Source organism: Parasteatoda tepidariorum, chromosome 9, assembly GCF_982258835.1.
Source record: "Parasteatoda tepidariorum strain Cologne lab strain chromosome 9, Ptep-v5.0, whole genome shotgun sequence".
NCBI lineage: Eukaryota > Metazoa > Arthropoda > Arachnida > Araneae > Theridiidae > Parasteatoda > Parasteatoda tepidariorum.
The window spans coordinates 102890833-102909666 of record NC_141763.1 but is presented as its reverse complement, the minus strand read 5'-3'; the positions used below and the strand labels follow the sequence as shown (position 1 = coordinate 102909666).

The 18834-nt window shown below is 29.6% G+C and overlaps 1 protein-coding gene across 11 annotated transcripts in view; it reads right to left on the bottom strand.

The window, feature by feature from the left end:
• The window catches only part of LOC107436973 (uncharacterized), a 272773-nt gene that overhangs the window by 56202 nt on the left and 197737 nt on the right, over window positions 1–18834 (bottom strand). For all 11 annotated transcript variants that reach the window (XR_011637865.2, XR_011637864.2, XR_011637861.2 and 8 more), the window contains exon 14: window positions 4328–4605. Coding sequence is in view for 3 of the 11 variants with exons in the window: in XM_043041297.3 (XP_042897231.1) it covers window positions 4328–4605 (278 nt within the window). In the remaining 8 variants the exon portion in view is untranslated. The remainder of the gene's footprint in view (window positions 1–4327; window positions 4606–18834) is intronic.

Here is an 18834-nt window from a genome sequence, read left to right as displayed (position 1 = left end):
AGCCATCCAGGTGAAAAATGGATAAAGTTTTTTTAAGTCGACATCCACTGATAACTCAGTGCAATGCGTAGATAATTTCAAAAGGCAAAACTTCCCTTTCTAAAACTGAGAATAATATTCGAGAGTGGTTTTAAGAACTTTAGAGGAATCTTCAGGAGGGAAGTAGCCTTGGCATCCTTTTAGAATGTGATCGCATTCAGGTGTTGAATACTGCACTTAAACGGGAAAAATCTTCGGCCCAAAAAATTATAAGGATTTATATTCTATAGTTCCTAGGAATGAAAAAGGACGGACAACAGTTTTGGTTAACATTTCAGCTAGTGGAAAAAAGTACCTCCATCGATAGTTTTCTTTACTGAAGAATTCCTCCAGGTATTACAGAATCAGTTCCTGCTATATACTTCATTGGATTCATGAAGTGAATCTATGACCACAGCAACATTTTACGAATATATTGCAAATGCTTCTTTCTACCCATGGCTAATAGAAAATTCTATTACATTAATTATTTTGCTTCTTTTGGATGGGCATAAATCTCATATCAATTTGAAACTGAGTAAGTTTTGTTTATCAAAACAAATTCGCTGGTTTAACTTTCTACCTAATTCTACTTGTGTGTTCCAGCCTTGTGATGTAGGTGTATTTCGAGCTTTGAATTCTTAAATGAAACTTCAGTTAGATCTTGAAAAAAAAAGTCGTAAAACAATATGAAGAGGTAATTTTACACTTTTCTTAATAGGCTTTTGAGACATCAACTAATGAAGTTAAATGCTTTTATAAAATTTTCAAATGTTTCCATTTGATGTTGAAAACGTTGACTTTAACAAATGCATGCAAGACAGACGCAAGGAGTTATTGAGCAAGAAAGCTTATCAACAAAACACATATTTCGATAAACGAGAACTTCGAGCTTAACGATGCACTAATTCTTCCGAAGCTTGAGAATGAAATCTCACAAGATATGTAACAAATTTTTAAAGGAACATTGATAGAAGAGTCTAATCTCCCAAATATCCAATAGCCTGTGCTTTTCTAAATATGGAAGAATTTATTGCAAGAAGAACATTTGGTTAAGTCAGACTTTGGCACTGAAGCTGAAAGAACTAACATTGATAATGAATGTATCTTGAAAACTGATTTTGATATAAGTCCTCTTGAGGCATTGTTAGTTGCAAAAGCAATTCGTTCTATTATAAGACAAAAAATGGTAAGTGCTGCTGAAGACCCACTAGATATAAATGAATGAGAGATGGATTTTTCTCAAACTTCGAAACACCTTTATCCCATCAATTATCCAGTGAGAAATTCTAGAAATAGTACTGGAAAATCAGAAGATATTTCGAAGATACATTTACATTGGCCAAATATTGGGAAAAAAGAGGAAGATCAAATCAAAATAAAAAGAAATAAATTACCTTTTGCATTAACTTCAGAGAAAAGACGAAAATTTAAAGAGACTCAAAGAGCTGTAAAAAGAGTTAAGGCAAGAAAGTATGATGGAGAGAAAAAAATACTTAAAAAGATTAAAAAAAAGCTTAAAAAAATATGGGGAAAAGATTAAACGAAAACGCGATTAAATAATAGTAATAAAAAATCATCGGATTACACAATGATAAACATTCATGATTTAGACTCGACTATTAAACTGTGAGAAAGAAAATTAAAGAAAATTACTTTTATTCGGTATTCAACCCCATTTTACTCTCCATTTTATGAATGAAAAAAAAAAGTAAAATTTTCCACGTTAGCTGTGGTTAGATGTTATAATTTCAAGAAAAAATCCTTGTTGTTAGACATTTGTATGGCCTATGAATTCCAAAAGAGCATCAAAAATTCTGAAAATTAAGTGTTCATTCACTGGAAAATTTAGAGTTCATTCACTGGTGAGAACTGTTTGTTCACTTGGTTATCTTACTACATATTAATAGAGTCACCAAAAACTTAAAACAATATTATGTAAGCTCTCTAAATTTTTTTACATAATTTGCATTTAATAACAAATATGTTTTGCACTGCCATTTAGCTAAAATTACAAATTTTGAAATTTTTGTGATTTTTTTAAAGGCAAGCTAAGCTTAAGTGTTCCTACACTGGTTAGTTTACCCTACCTACAAATGTTGATTTTTTTAAAAATTTACTAAACTCTTGTTGTGAATAATTTATTTCGGTATTATGGCTTAATGATAAAAAATGCCTTGTAAGGTGAATAAAATATTTTGAGCCATATTGAGTCATTGTAAGGGTCTCATTATTTTAAGATAAAAATTTTTAGTTACTGTCGTAGCAGAATAAAATAAAAAAAAACTGACCACATGAAGGAACTCTTTCAGAAACGATGCAAATAAAATGCATTTGTAGTATATGTAGAGGTTTAATATAAGTTAGAATCACTTGATCCTCAATTTACCTCAAATTTACATATTATAACATGTATTAAATACGATCAATAAGATATTTCTTTTCCTTCGGAATATCCCTAACCCTCCCGGTACTAGTTCTAATGAAGAAAAGCACCATTGTTACACGAATGTACAGTAAGCGAAAGAAAAAAAAGAGAATTGGTCCACCCTGAATAACTTTTGATATAATGATCGGATCTTTACGATCCAGGACTCAGTTTTAATGGTTTATAGGGTTGTACTCAAATATGCCAATTAATTAGTGCAGACTTCATTTTAAGTAACAGAATCAGACAAAAGACACAAAAACGTACTTTTTCTGAATAAACAGACCTTTTTTTGACGGATACGTATTTCTGATATATAGGAAGTAGCCGCAATCTGAGAAACATGGGCTCCATAGTTTTGTCAGGAGAGCGATCGAAAGTTTGAACCTCTTAATGTTTATTTAACTCTTTGCGTATTTCACTATAACTCGAAAACTTCTTAAGCAAATTGAAAAATTTTTGCACAAAATTATAAAATTTGTTTATCTTAAGACCATTTCATGCGAAAAATAAATTTTAGTAAATATTTATGAATTTTTATCTATTAATAGTTGAAAAAAGTTTGAATTGTTAGGTATACATTTTTTAAAATTATGTAATTTTACAAGACAAAATACAAAATTTGCGCAAAATCGGTTGAATAGTTCCCGAGAAATCAAATTTCAAATATACGACTTTTTTACTTTAAAATGATGTAAAAAATTGTAAACCTTACAACTCAAAATTTTTTCGACCATTATTGAAAAAACTACTAAAAGCTTATTCAATAAAATAATAAAAAATAACAAATATTTACTAAAAGTTATTTTCTGCATATCGTTATCTTTGGCTAAACTAATTTTATATTTGTGTTCAAAATTTTTTCAATACGCTTAAAACGTTCTCGAGATATGGAGAAATACGCGAGAAGTAAATTAACATTAAGGGGCCCAAACTTTGGATCGCTCTCCTGACCAAACTATGGTGACCCTATTTCCCGAATTGCGGCAACCCCCTATATTTTGGGATCAAAAATCCAATTCCATTGAAAAAAAGGTATGTTTATTCAGAGAAAGTGCGTGTTTGTGTCTGATTTCGTAACTTAAGATATCATCTGCACTGATTAATTAGCATATTTGAAGTCACTCCTGAAACATTAAGATTGAGTGTTATAACGTGAAGATCCGATCATTAGATCAAAAGTTATTCGCGGTGGTACGTTTTTTTTTGACTTACCATACAATGGGTCAAATATAATTTTCCGTCAAAATATTTAAAAAAAAATTAATGTATATAATTAAGGATTTGTACTCAAGGAACGAATATCCAATGTGTTGACTTTTTACCGCTCAATCTATTTCACTGTGATTCTGAACGCGAATCCTAAACTTACTGACAATAAATAAATAAACAGAAATCCTCTTCAATCTCAAAATTAAAATAATACAAAATTTTTATTGCTTATTAATGCTTCTATAATTGCTATAATTGCTTATTAATTACATAATTGCTTATTAATTATAATTTTAAACTTCTGAGAATGTTACCCAGAATTTCTCAATTTTTGACTCTATTCCTCTTCTGCACACACAAATCCACTCCTTTTCTCCCATATTTTAATTTTGTTTTTTCCTCTATACACTCCATGCTCAATAGGTATAGAGAGGAAAAATTCTATTCAAACTTGACTAGATGCCAACACTTCCAAGGCTATATCCCATTTTTTTTAAAACAGTTCAATGGTTTTTTAATTAACAAAATTCGATTTCATTTACATTTTTTTTAAAAAAGGAAAAAAAGTAAATTTTTTAAATAATTTTTAAAAGTAAGTAATTATTATTTTTTTTAAAAATACAATTAAAGTTAAATGAAAAAAATGTCTAAAAATTGTATTTTACTGACCTGTGGCATCTCTAACTCTGGCGATTTTGTATAGCTCGTCGTGTAACCTGGCGTTCTCTTCTATATGCTGCCTTCGTCTCGCTATTTCTGCTTTAATCTTCGCTTTCTTCTCTTCCCTCTCGTCTTCGTCTTCTGAGACATAAGGTGACGGGTGCCATGACCGTGGTTTCCTCAGGTGGTGGTGGCGCTGCGCCATGCTGTACCCACCCGTTGTCCGGCCATAGGGGTCTAAACCCATGCCGAAAGACATTAAACCCGTGTCGGTGTGTCGACGTAGCCTACGAAAGACAAAGTTGAAAACAAACGTCAAATTAATTTCTAAACATAATTTTATATAAATTAATTTGATATAACTTGGAAATGTAACTGTTATGCTTAACAATTAAATTGTCAAGTTACGTCAAATCAACTGTTGAACACAATTTTTGTTCAAAATGGTTTATTCTGTTAAGTTGGATCATTTTGAGACATATTCAGATGTCATTAAGGAACTTTTCTATTCACTGTGAAACTTCAATCTGTTATAACTTCAAAGAATGGTAGCAAAAACAGTTCTTTTTGTGCCGTAAGAATGCTTGGTGTATATTTGATATTTTAGTAACTTTAAAGTTTATAATAACTAGATAAGAGTTATTTTTAAAAAATAATTAAAAGTACGAGCAGAAACTTTAGAGCAATATCTCCCCGAATTTGATGTTGAATATTCAAAAAATAAAAAAATTGCGTAAAGAAACACTTTAAAAGACATTCAACTTTCACATACAATTTAAAGGGCGTATGTTAGCTGTAAACACCTAAAATGGAAGATATTGTGCCCACGGGCATGCACACCATACGCATATTATTTCCGCTTCCTGAAACACTATTTCAACACACCATTATCACCAGTAGAATGTTGACAATCACGTACGAGTTTGTTTTTTTCCACGCTGTTGTTTCCTCCGTAATTCCGTAAATAATCTACTCCACTTTTGTGCCATTTAATCGAGAAGAGGTAAATACATTCAAGTTGAAGACCAGGTAGAACCACGAAACGTGAATCTGTTTGGGCAGACAAATTGGCCACCGCAGGTGACTTGTAAAAAGATTTATACACCTTCTATCTGCAATTAAATAATAATACGGACGATTCAATGCAATGTTGCCGAATGCAGCAAAATAAGCTTGGAGTCGCGAAACGGTGAGTCCTTGCAAGTAAAGGACAATGTGGATCTGCGGAGAGATGCATTTGTTAAGACTGACCAGCTAGTTCTCACAAGCGGCTAGTCTTCAAGAAATCTCTAAATCATACGATTTGAAAAATTATATGATATCCCATAATTTGAAAAAACATAATCTCTAATGATGTATCCTAATAATACTATTTAATAATAACTAGGAGGCTTTGCCCCCTGATCGCTGGCGCTCACCAACCCCCGGAACTGCTTTCACAGTTCGTTTCGGATTGCTTCGCAATCCAATGCTCGCTTTGCTCGCTCATTGGATACGTTCTTAACGTCTAGTTTTTGTATACTTTTTTGACTACTGAAGTTCCGAAAACTTTTCCCTGTAGAAAATTCTAAACCTGTACATTTCAATATTAATTTGAAATTGCAAGCAGTTCACATATTTTTCTTAATCACACTATTCTAAATTTCAGTTGTTGAGAAAAGTAACTGTTGTAAGTTTTGTTTTAAAGTCTTTCCCACCAGAGGGCTAAAGCCATGTGTTGTAAAACAATATGAAATAGTAGCCTGCCACTGAACGCCGGATGTAAAGTATCGGCTTTGATGAAGATAATTTTGTATTTTTAATTCTCTGAAGGGCGCCACCTTAATAATATGGAATTTGTAAAATAAATGTATATATTTCTGATTGTTGATGAAGCCCATCATTTTGTGTTTTCATCAGTGTTCAGAAGCACAGCAACTATAAGTTTTTTATTTTATCACAAAAAAATAAAATGTATAAAAAACAAAGAAAAGAGTAAGAAAATGAGTATAGTCATAGAAAAAGTTAAAATCACAATATAGTATTTGTCAGTTAAAATAAAACTTTTTGTTTAAGTCATTGCTAACAATTCAAATTTCTCCGAGGCAATTCTAAAGTATAAATTAAGGTAGTATTGTTAAGTTGAAACACAATATTTTTAGTTTTGAATGTCTTCAATTCAATTTTTCACAAAAACGATTGTTTTCATTGTTAAGTTCAATGTCAACAATTCAAATTTTTCTGAGGCAACTCTTAACCTCTAAATATTATTTTTTTATGTACACATTTCTAAATGTCAGTATTCATCTACAAAACAACATAAAGTCCACAAATTTTAGCATGAAGTTGCAAAATGTAATGAAAGAGGGTCATAGCAATAATGAAAGTAGAAGTAAAGTTACTACTGTAAAATTAAAACAATATTTTTAATCAATGAGCCAAGTTCTTCAAGAAGCGGTTGTAGAAGTAGGTTTTTTATTTAAAACTTTTCATAGAATTTCGTTAAGAACACAATTGTTAATTTGGGCATTTGGCGATACAACACTTTTAGAATTGAAGGATTTGTTACGTCAAGCGCTCAGGTATCATAATTTTGATCTAGTTGCGCTTCTATGTCATTTTGATTAATGTTGCTAAGTTAACTTTCAAAAAATTCAATGGCTGGCAACGGCATTTTTATTTTTCAAGTTGTTTATTTTTCTTTTCTTTTAGAATTCGTTATTTTTTTAGCGAAGTGTTTTTTAACCTAACAGAATTCTTTGCCGACTGTTTTCTGTATGAATGAAGAAAATAAAGTAAATATTTAACTGTTGTGAAAAGAATCTTATTTAGTTGTACGAAATACTTCAGCCAAAATTTGGGAGCCACGTAAGAGAATTATATATATTAGATCAGAAACACATCATTAAAAGGCAGAATGCTTTGGTGTTTTCAAAACAAAGCAAACGTTGCCACCGGCGGAAAAGAAATACAGCCAAAATTTGGGAGCCACGTAAGAGAATTATATATAATAGAATTTTAAATCTTTACTATTTAATTATCTGTCACATTAAAATATTTCTTATATAGCGTCCGAAGGAGAAAAATGCTTATGACGAAGTGTCTCAGAGAACTTTATAATTCCCAGGTAAAATATAACGATTTATAAATGAAACATAATTATTTACAAATAAAATGTAACTTTTCAGTGATAAAAAGTGATTTATATTCATAGATAAAATGAAATTATTCACTGATAGAACGTAACTATTCCCAGATAAAATGTAACTATTTCTAGATATAATATAACTATTACTATTCACAGATAAAATGTAACTATTCGCTGATAAAATATAATTATTCCCAGATAAAAGAAAACTATTCACATATAAAATGTTACTATTCGCAGATAAAATGTAATTCGCAAATAAAATGTAATTAGCCGAAGATAGAATGAAACTATTCTCAGATAAAATGTAGCATTATATAAAATTTGAGGAAACATATTGTAGAATATGTTTATAAAAGTTGTGTGAACAAGACAAAAATTGTTATCTCAGTGATATTGAAAATAATACAAAAAAAATTATCTGAATAATTTTTTTCAAAAAGAAGCATTTTCTCTAAAGACGAAAAAAGAAAAAGAAGATCCATTTTGAAAAAGTTTAAAAAGAGTTTTGTGGATCTTCCTTCATTTACCGTTTGGTATCTGTTTGATCGATACGGAATGTCATAAATAGAAACAGAGACTCCGTTGCTAAGTTTCCCGCAACGGACATTCATTTTTTGAAAGGAATATTTTGTAATTTAATAAGAATAAATTGCTCACTTGCATTCATGAATAGAGTGCACTCCACGTTGACAGACTTTGCTTTAGATTAAAATAATTGAACTCAAAGCAGCACACATATTGATAACTTTTTTGTAAAAACATATAAAAAAGTTTAAAAAATACTTGTGTTAGAAAAGAACAGAATTAATCTCTAATGGAATGAATATTAGAAATAACCATTTAGTGTTCACCATAATATCTGATTTAATAAGGCAGTTCTCTTGAAGTATAAGTGAACAAATAGTGCACTCTTGTTTATGAGTGCTTCAAAAGAATTTATGCTTCATTTTGTGTTCATATATGGAGAAAGGTTCTTGGTTATAAAACCGAAAGTATTAGCACAAATAATAGTTCATTCTTTGTACAATTATTTGTGTTTCACGTCCACTTCCTGATTTGTTGAAATAGCCGCCATACTCACCGGACTTTTTCTTATTTATTTAAATCAAGCCTACGTTCAAAAAGACTATGTAATGATAGCAAAAGTGATTGAGTAGGTTATTTTGTTTTCTGAGATCTTATGACTTGAATAAAAGAAATATATGGAATAGAAGATGGGATAAGGATAGAGGTATATAAAAGGAAATGACGTTATAATGAGTTGCTTTTTGAATAATATATCTCTATCCGACTAAATAATTCTCTCACCTATACAATTTTCTTCTGATTTTTTCCCTAATGAAATCAAGTTTGATAGTAAGTGGACCTTTTAATTCAAAGAAATTTCTTAATATATTTTGAAGTGGTATTGCATTGTGTGTAATTGTTATTTAAAATAATTATATTATTACATACTAAGTAATACTATTATCATTATATAATAAAAACAATATTATTATAATATTCTCATACTATTATACTATTATGTAGTTTAGGAACCTCTATTCTCCTTACAGCATGAGGAAAGAATTCATTCTCTAACTATTCTAAATATACACTAAAATGCATCTGTCTCTGAGAAAAGTGTATGAATTGCACTAAAACTATTATGTAATTTATAAACCTCTATTCTCCCAACAACATGGCAAAACAATGTATTCTCTAATTTTTCAGGAAAGTGTATGCACTGTACTAATACTATTATGTAGTTTACGAACCTCTATTCTCCCTACAACATGATGAAACAATGCATTCTCTAATTATTCTAAATATACACTAAAATGCATCTGTCTTCGAGAAAAGTGTATGCATTGTACTAAACCTATTATACAGTTTACGAACCTCAACGTAGTGAAGCAGTGCTTACTCTAGTTCTAAATATACAAGAAAAAATGCGTTTTTGTTTTGAGAAAAGTGTATGTAGTTTTCGAATCTCTATTTTGATTTCCGTTTGAAAAATTTTAGCTTTTCTTCTTCACTAATTTTGCACTTAAAGAGCCACATATTTATTTACTTAAAATTATTGCAACTACTAAAATTGAACTTATTTCATCAGAAAAAAATTATTTTAAATATAAGATCTAATTTTAGGTGATTTATTCTTTTTTTTAAAAAGCGTTATTATTTTAGTAAAAATGAATACCTTTCCGTATGTTTTAGCGCATAATTAGAAATAAAATGAAGAATTCGAATCTCTGATTTCATAATTTTCAGATTAGGGAGCATTGAAAATACTCATAACCATAATAATACAAAATGAGTTTCAAACCTGGAACATCAAAATTTAATGGTCTATAAATCAGAGGAATTTGAATTTTCTCCAGATCAATGGCAATTGTTTTAAGTGCATTCATCGTATCTGTAGTGTATTTTTGGTGGCAACTACTTGACACTAAATTAATGTTGTGAAACACCACAGATAACTTTTGGTTTTCTTGTTTTTAATCACACCAAGAACCAAGCGTAGTTCCTAGCGTAGTTAAACATCAATATTTTTTTTCTTTTAACACTATTTGGCCATTACCATTACCACCATTTTTTTACTACCACCATTTTTTTACACGATAATACTAAAATGTATAATAACAGTAAGATATGATACTCATAGGAGTCGGTATTGTTATTTTTCCGATAAAATATAAAAGAACCATTCATCTAGGCCGCATATGCAATTTGAGCGAAACCGGTCGAATATTTCTTGAGAAATCGAATTTTAAGTATCTGACTGTTTTTAAATTCAATTTCTCAGAAACTATTCGACCGATTTCTGTATTTATTCATGTAAAATTATATTCTTTAAAATGATGTAAAAAATTACCTTACAGTTCAAAAATGTTCCGACCCTTCTTGAATAAAATAATGGAAAATAATAAATATTTACTAAAAGTTATTTTTTGCATGCAGTTATCTCCGGAAGTAAAATTTTTTCAGTTCCCTTGAAAAGTTCTTGAGATATAGTGAAATACGCAAAAAGTAAAATTAACATTAAGGGGTCCAAATTTCTCTCCTGACCAAACTATTCGAACCCTATTTTCCAGATTGTGTCTACTCCCCATATTTTGGTGGTCAGAAATCTGAATCTGTCGAAAAAAAGGTATGTTTATTCAGAGAAAGTATGTTTTTGTGTCTGATTTCGTACCTTAAAATATCTTCTGCCCTTATAAATTAGCATATTTGAGGCATCGAACCATTAAGATTGAGTCTTAGAACGTGAAGATCCGATCGTTAGAGCAAACGTTATTTGGGGTAGTCCCTTTTTTATGCTCACTGTACTTGGATCCAATCCCACCCTGCATATCAGTAATTTTCTTGATGATTTCGCTGTACTACATTTGTGGACGCTGTGATGAGAGGTCACTGCGACCTCTCCAAAAATGTTCATTATACGAGAAATTTTGTCATCAAATTTAGACAAATGAAACAGTTGACAGTTGAAAGCGTTGCAAATGGAACCATAAATTTTTTTTGTTTGTAATTTATGTAACAAAGAACATAATTTTTTTTCCTTCTTACAACTAATGAACTGTCCTTTTACAATAAGTGTTTTTTTCACTGCTTCCACAGATAAGGGGCCGTAATAACAAATTAAAACCTGTGAAAAAATAATAAATTTTATTTTAGGGGCATGAAAAGGGAAATTATTTTTCAGTTTAATGCTAATTTCCTGCAGAAAATATATAATACTATATGATAGTGATAAAATTTAAATTTAATTCGAGAAATTGAAAATTATTTCTTCTTTCAAACGGATAAGAATGCGACTTCCATAGTTGGGAATTTTACCTTAAATTTTTTAAAACTGCTTTTAGAAGTTAGACAGAGACGTTGAAATTTCTTTTTTGCTGTAACGTTGTTTGCAGTTATAATATTATCGTAAAGTAATTACACTAAAGAGCAATTACTCTATGCTGAGTTTTGCTAGAGTAATTTTTAAGTAATGCTTGCTAAAATTGCAGTTTGCAGATTTTTTCAAAATGCAAATAAAGCCAATTATTACTGAAAAGGCGTGCATATAAGAACGAAAATGAATTAATATTCCGTACCCCAAAGAAGATAATAAAAATGTTAAGAACTTATTTATCCCGTTTTTTTCTCCCAGGTTCGAAAAGTAAATAATTCGAATTAAACGCATTTCCGAAATTCCATCCACTCGCATTAAGCAAAAAGAAAAGGAAGAAAGAAAAAAATAGCTGTTGCAATGCGGATATTGTTTTTCGTTTCAACCATTTCGCATTTCATTTAAAGCTTCTACCATTTGTCCTTTTTTTCTTGCGTAAAAACCTTCCGAAAACAGTTATGTTCCTCTTCATCTTTTCAAATTTCTTAACTCCCGCACGAAAAATTATTACAATATCCGTTAGGTGGCGCTCACACTGGATGGCACGTTGCCAAAACAGCTTAAGAAATAAAGTAAACGTTTTCGTAGCTTCCGAAGAATGGAAAGAAAGCAATGCACGTCGAATAAATGATTTTATAGGTTTTACGTCCAGGCTTTTAAATAAACTCGACAGGCGTGCTTCAATTTGCAGTTTAATCTCAAACCTTACCTTTCACGCATTAAAAGACTTATAACTGAATTCATAAATGCAAGCGATAAATTTTTTTTAAAATTTAGCTTTACTATAAAAAGGAAAAGATTAGTGCAAATTATTTCAACGAATGAACATAATTGTTTAATACTTTATAACTCTATTCTAAAGTCTAATGGAAGGGTAAAATCGCATTTTAACTGCGTTACATAACAGGCTTGTCAGTTTCGATGGAAATATTTTCCATAATCTCGAAACTCGTGTGAAAAGTATAAATTTCTTTTATCGGTATGCATTAGTAAAATTAAAAAGGCAGTTAAAAATTATAAAGAAAAAGATACAGAGATACAATCACTACAGAAAATAGATATGAATACAATCGATATTAAATATCAACTTTGACTTTCATTGATATTATAATTTGCATTATAATTTTTTTGTATAAAAAATATACGTTATTCATTAAATGTTATTCATAATTAAAGTAAAAGGAGATGTTTATAGTTGTCGATATGATGGCTTTAAGGCATTCTAAAATTTTTGAAACTTTCCCGGTGTGTGATAACATCAGAGTAGAAACATTTTTATCTAAAATCAGTTCTATAAAAACCAAGTTCTTTAATTTCAGCAAAATCCACAATACCCTTTACGAAACATAGACACTTCTAATGGCAAAATAGATGATCAGGAACATTTTTGAGCAAGAAAGGGTGTTTCTCATTTGTCATAAATGAATACAATAAAAAAATACAAAAAATGCTATAAAAATACTTAAACATAATGCGTCAAAGTCAGAAAATGCGTATTTCACATTTGCTATAAATGAGTACAATAAAAACACAAAATGCAAATGAATGAAATAAAATAAGAAATACCTGAAAAAAGATAAATAAAAAATACGTTAAAATTGAAAATACAAAAATACAACAAAAAAAAGTACCTAGAAATATAGCAAATAAGAAAATATACACTTTTCATACTTCATAAATGATTGTAATTAAAAAAACATAAAAAATACGAACTACCAAAAAAAAAAAAAAAATGCAAACGAAATACAATAAAAATACCTTGAACTAAAAAAATGCAATAAAAATACATAAAAAGATTTGTATGAAGATTATAATTCTTTACTGCAGTGAATCCCAATTTCTTTCAGCTACTGAACCCTAAATAATCGAACTTCTTTTGGAGGAACACAGATTTTTAAAAAACGTTCATTAGCAGGTGTAAATATTCTAACAGAAAAAAAAACCAAAAGAAAAAAAACTACAAATTTATTTAGAAATATTTAATGTAAAAGGAATTTTTTCATTGCTTCGTCTTCAATTTTTTAAAGTTAGGATTGCAACGTTGTTGCTGTATTAGTAAAGTCTAGTGATTTTTTGTCAAAGTTGAAATTGAATAAAATAAGTTAAATTATTGTTTTTGAAAAAGAATTGTTGCAAACAATAAGACTGGTTATCAAAGAAAAATAATTTTCATTCTTGAATTCGTTTATTTTATTTTGAATTTCAAAGTTTGATGAGAAATTCTGATGCAATCATTTGTAAATTAATATTTTTTTCAGAAATTTATTCAATATATTGTTATTGAAAAAAGTATTTTTTAAAATTTGCGATTTCTTTCTTATTGCAATTTCACTCAAATAATTTCTTAAAAACAACATTAATATTATATAAATAATGGATTATTGGTAGAATACAAATAAATGTATCACAGATTTCAAAAAACATCACTGGTTAAAAAAAAGTTACCGAATCCCTGAAGTTTATACGGAATCCTAGGGTTCCACGGATTACCGTTTGGAAACTGCAGCTTAATAGAGTATATCATAAGCAGCGGCGCAAAAAAAGCTTGACTATTAAATAAACTTCATAAATTTCTGTCTTGTCTAATAATTGCTTTTTTTTTAAATTTATTTTTGCTATTTATTTACTAAGCATCTTCAGGAAAGGGAATTTTTATTGTCTAGAAAAATTTTCCATCGCATTTTTTTCTCCTAATAGGAGAGTGTTGTCAAGCTTTCCAAAAAGAAATTCTCTGACGTATTAGACAGCTTTTACTTCTTTTTAATAAAGTTAGTATTCAATTATGAGGAAAAAAGTTTATTAAGAGAGATGCCACTTAAACTAAAGAGCCCTCAAAAAAAAAAAAGAACCAGTTTTTGATTTTTATTCTATGGATAGATGCTTTGAAACGTTTTTCCAGAAAAAGGAAAATGGCAAGATCATTCAGTTCCTCGAGATCAACGTCAAAAGTTTCAGACAATTCTTTCCTTGTTTCAAAATTTTTATTTTTCATTTTTAGTTCTAATAAAATGCAAGTACTGAACCGTTCATAAAAGTAAAATTAAAGTTTAGTTTAAATAAAAGTACCGTACCACTAAATGTTGAAATCCAATCAAAACTTCCAAATTAAAAGAATGGGAAAGACATTTCTTAAAAATCTGTTACCGCTCTTTACCAGTTATTATTATTTTATTTACCCTGCAAAAATGTTGAACACTAAAAGATTTTTGTGCATGAAAAGTTAACAGCAATATTAATTCTCAAATTTGGTGATATTTTCCCCATTCGTAAGAAATTATTGAGTTTTAATTGCTTTTACCCAAATTAAAAATAAAAAAATTGCTTCAAAATTCTAAAACAGGATAACTTAGAAGTCAATCATTTGAGCATCAGTCAAATGTCACCGATGACTTTATTGAAATTAAGTTTTAAAGAGTCCTCTGACGATCAAGAGATCAAGCTAATTCCTATCGTTCGATAAGAAAACAAGGCATGAAGGAGGAACATTATTTCGAATAGGCCACAGGACATTTTGACACAATCTATCACTGAAAATGTTTTTTCTTGGATAGCGATAATTAATCAGTTTGTGTGAAAAGTGTGTGTATAGGATGCCTCAGATATTTTTTAATTTATTGGTAAAATATATATTTAATGGCTCATGAAAAAGGTTTTATTGACAAAGCGTTACAGAAAAAATTATTTTGATAACTTGCAACAGAAGTTAGAATACTCAAAAAAGTCTACGAAAAAACATAAAATCTTGGATCACATTATACATTCCATCTAGTAAAATTTTTTGAAGAAGTAGAAAAAAAAGATGTAAAAAATATCTGAAGAAATATGATTCTTTGGCACTGACTTTGCAAAAAAAAAAAAAAAAAAAAAAAAAAAAACTACCCACCTGTGACATTTTTATTCTTACCATTTTTTTTTTATAATTTTTATTTCTTTTACCTCATGGGGTTGTTTAAATTGGGTGAAGGTGGAGTAAGGGGGGCTTCCGCTGTCGATTGATCGTTTGGCTCTCAGAATTCCAAGCGAGTTCTAAAACTGACATTGGATTCGACATAAGAGAAACTGATATTGGCATCACGCCAGCCAACCAATCAGTCGTTTTGCTCTGTATAACATTTCAAGGGAAGGCATAAAAATAAATGTTTGAAAAATTTAAATCTAAAAGTAAAATTTTTGCTATGTCCCTTATAATATTTAGCTTCTCTTAGGAGAATGCTGTTCGAAGTTTATTCTTAGATATTTAAATGTTAAATGCAGTAAGGAAGAATTACTTTAAAGTTTTATACAGAATTGAAAGATAGCCGGAAAAATATATATTTTTATTCACAATCTATCCATTGTCATAAAAAATGATATTGCAGACTGTGCCTATGAGCCTGATTTTAGTCCGAAAATTTTTTGTAAAAAATAGCAATTTAATCTCTGAAATAATTCGGTACAACTAATAAAAATAACTGGTCAAATCTAACTGATAGGAATTACAATGAAGTGGTTAGAATCACTCATTGAAAACAACTGATACACATCATTGATTATAACAAGCAGACATGAATCTTAATATAAAAGAGTCAGTAAATCATATCTGGAATCATTAAATCTAAATAATACTAAGCATTTACAGAATTATCATCGATTTAGTATTCAACTTTAGATGAAATGGAAAATCGATTCAGCGATGTACTTTAATGCTTCTGGTTCGAGCCATAAACATTGCACAAATTTGCAGCAACGTTGTTGTCGTGTCTATGCATACAATGCTAGTGCAAAGATTAGAGTCCTCCAAAAGTCTGGATAACAAGATTTGCAAGTTCTGGAGCCCGATGGCCATGGAGAATTTCGATGGGGGTGTTCCAAGTTGAAAGAGGGGGCCGATTATGGCCTGGCACTTTGATGAAGTGTTAAATTCAACCATGTAGTACGTACTAATATAATTTAACTTGGCTCTGCATATGATTTTATTTTGGAACCGCTGACCTATTTATAAGCAACCCACCCGGTTTTGGGTCTGCATAGTTTTGAGCCAGCCTTGTAATTTTGAACCAAGTCCGGAACACAACGGAAATTCTGAATCTAGCCTTTTGTGGAGAACATTTTGGTGGAATAACATTAAGCGGGGAAGGAAAATGTATTTTAAATATTTATATTTTATTAACTATTTTACATTACAATGCGTAATACATGAGATGAACGAGAAATATACACAAATGCGTATGTTACAAATGTTCAATGAATCATCTTTTAGCCTGGTTCACTTTTCTCAAAACGGCCGTTCTAAGGACATTTTGGGGGACATTTCGTTAAATGTGATTTTGATCTGCTGAATACGAATTCGATGTTTCCAACTTTGATCGGAAATTCAGAATTCAAGATGGCTGTCAACAGAGTGGAAGTTCATTCAATTATAATATTTTGTCTCTACCGAATGTTTTGCATCCAACGCAGTCATTTGCTTGTAGAACACAATAAGAATCGTTATATACTGCTTAAATTGCCATTTACAGTTCCTGGACATATTATTAGAGGCACTATAGGATTCTATGTAAAATCTTAATTATCAGGTGATAACTATACAGCTTTGTTGTTTTTCAGCGACTGAAACCGGTTTGTACTTGTTAATTAGTGAACATTGTAATTCAATACGTTAAAAAAATAATACATTAATGCAAATAGGAAGTATATATAAAAAAATCTTCTAAATAAAAACCCACTACATGTTTGTTTAAATATAAAAGTATTGCCTATAAACTCGTGGAAAACATGCAATTATTAAAAAACTACAATGCGTCGAATAATTTGGTCAAATTATTATAATATACTAAAATAATACCTGATATAATAAATATTCTATATTCATGTAATATATCGTCTAATTTATATCGTCTCATTTAACCCATTGATACACGAGCAAGTGCAAACCGGTTTCAGTGACGTAAAAGCAATAAAACTGTATAGAGTATCACCAGATAATTAAGATTTTAGATATAATCTTAGTGTGCGTCTAATATTTTGGCCAGGGACTGTAATTTATTATTGCTTTTGTAAAATACTTTGTAGATCTGATGATTTGACAGAAATAACAGGCATTTCTATTTTATTATTACCACGTTTATATAAACTTGCCTTCGTGTATGTCTGTCCGGGTGGAATTTTGTAATCGATTTTAAACTAACTTCCCGACTAGCTACAAACTTCAAATTTGGTACATAGTTCAAAATTGGATGACAATGCATGAAAATGAAGAGAAAAAAAGGCATACAAAGTAAAATAAAATTAAAATTTAAAAAAAAAATTATTTTCGAGATTGTCTTTTGTTGTCGATTCCATTATTTCAAATTAGTATTACATGTGAGGTGAAAAGATTTTTATTGTCGGAGTATTTTTATTGGCAGAAAAATCACGTGGTAGGATCCAGTTTTTCCTCATTCATTTCCAGATTGTTTTGGTTGTCATCAGCATAAAACTAATGAAAGTCGTAAAGGTATTGTTTTTCTACAAAGATTTTTGTGTCCCTAATTTAAAATGAAAGTTCTATTATTATAGTAGTGGTTTTGTAGTAGTCTTGACTACTCTTGACTAAGAAAAATAATCTAAATAAAAATATATATTTTCAAAAACCACGTTCTTTGTAGTGAATAATAATAATTGAAAAGTAATAATTTTTAAAAAATATAAAATAAAAAAATTATAATTTAAAATAAAAAAATTCAAAATAAAAATAATATTTTTAAGAACCACGTTTTTGTAGTGGAGAATAATAATTGAAAAAAATTGAAAAACGAAAAACATGGGGCGCATGAAATACATAACAGTACATATACACATACACATTTTCTTATTCATACACATGCACAGCCACATATACATCCTCATACATATGCATATACACAAACATATTCCACATCCACATTCAGATACAATTTCAGATATACATACACACACTAATATAACATTACTGTTATGTATTTCATGCGCCCCACGTTTTTCGTTTTTCAAATTTTTTTAAAATTATTATTCTCCACTACAAAAACGTGGTTTTTTGAAATATTATTTTTATTTTCTTTAAAAATGCATATTGCTGGTGAGTCTGTATATTAATTCTGCCAAAGCAACATGCTGTGTGGCATCTCCTTATAATATCTGGTTTGAGTGGTAAGTGCTGCTTCCTCTCCCTGCTTGCTTTGCCTTGCTTTGAAGCTCTACACGCCTGAATAAAAGGAACAGAAATTTACGCCACACATTTGAGTGGTGCTTTTACTTTGTTATAGAGTTTTTAATCAGTTTTAGCCTCGTTCATTAAAATTTTATCTTCAAATGGAGTCTAATACACAAGTCTTATTAAAACCTTTTTTTATGTCATATAATTTGAGTTTTTGTAATCAATGCATATTTTTTAAGCTTTTGTAGAAAAAAAATATGATTCTAAAAGTGTGTCTATAACATGATGCGGGAGAAAATGAAAAAATTTATAAAATGTTTTTTCATCTTTTATTGACTATTAGGTTATATTTGTTA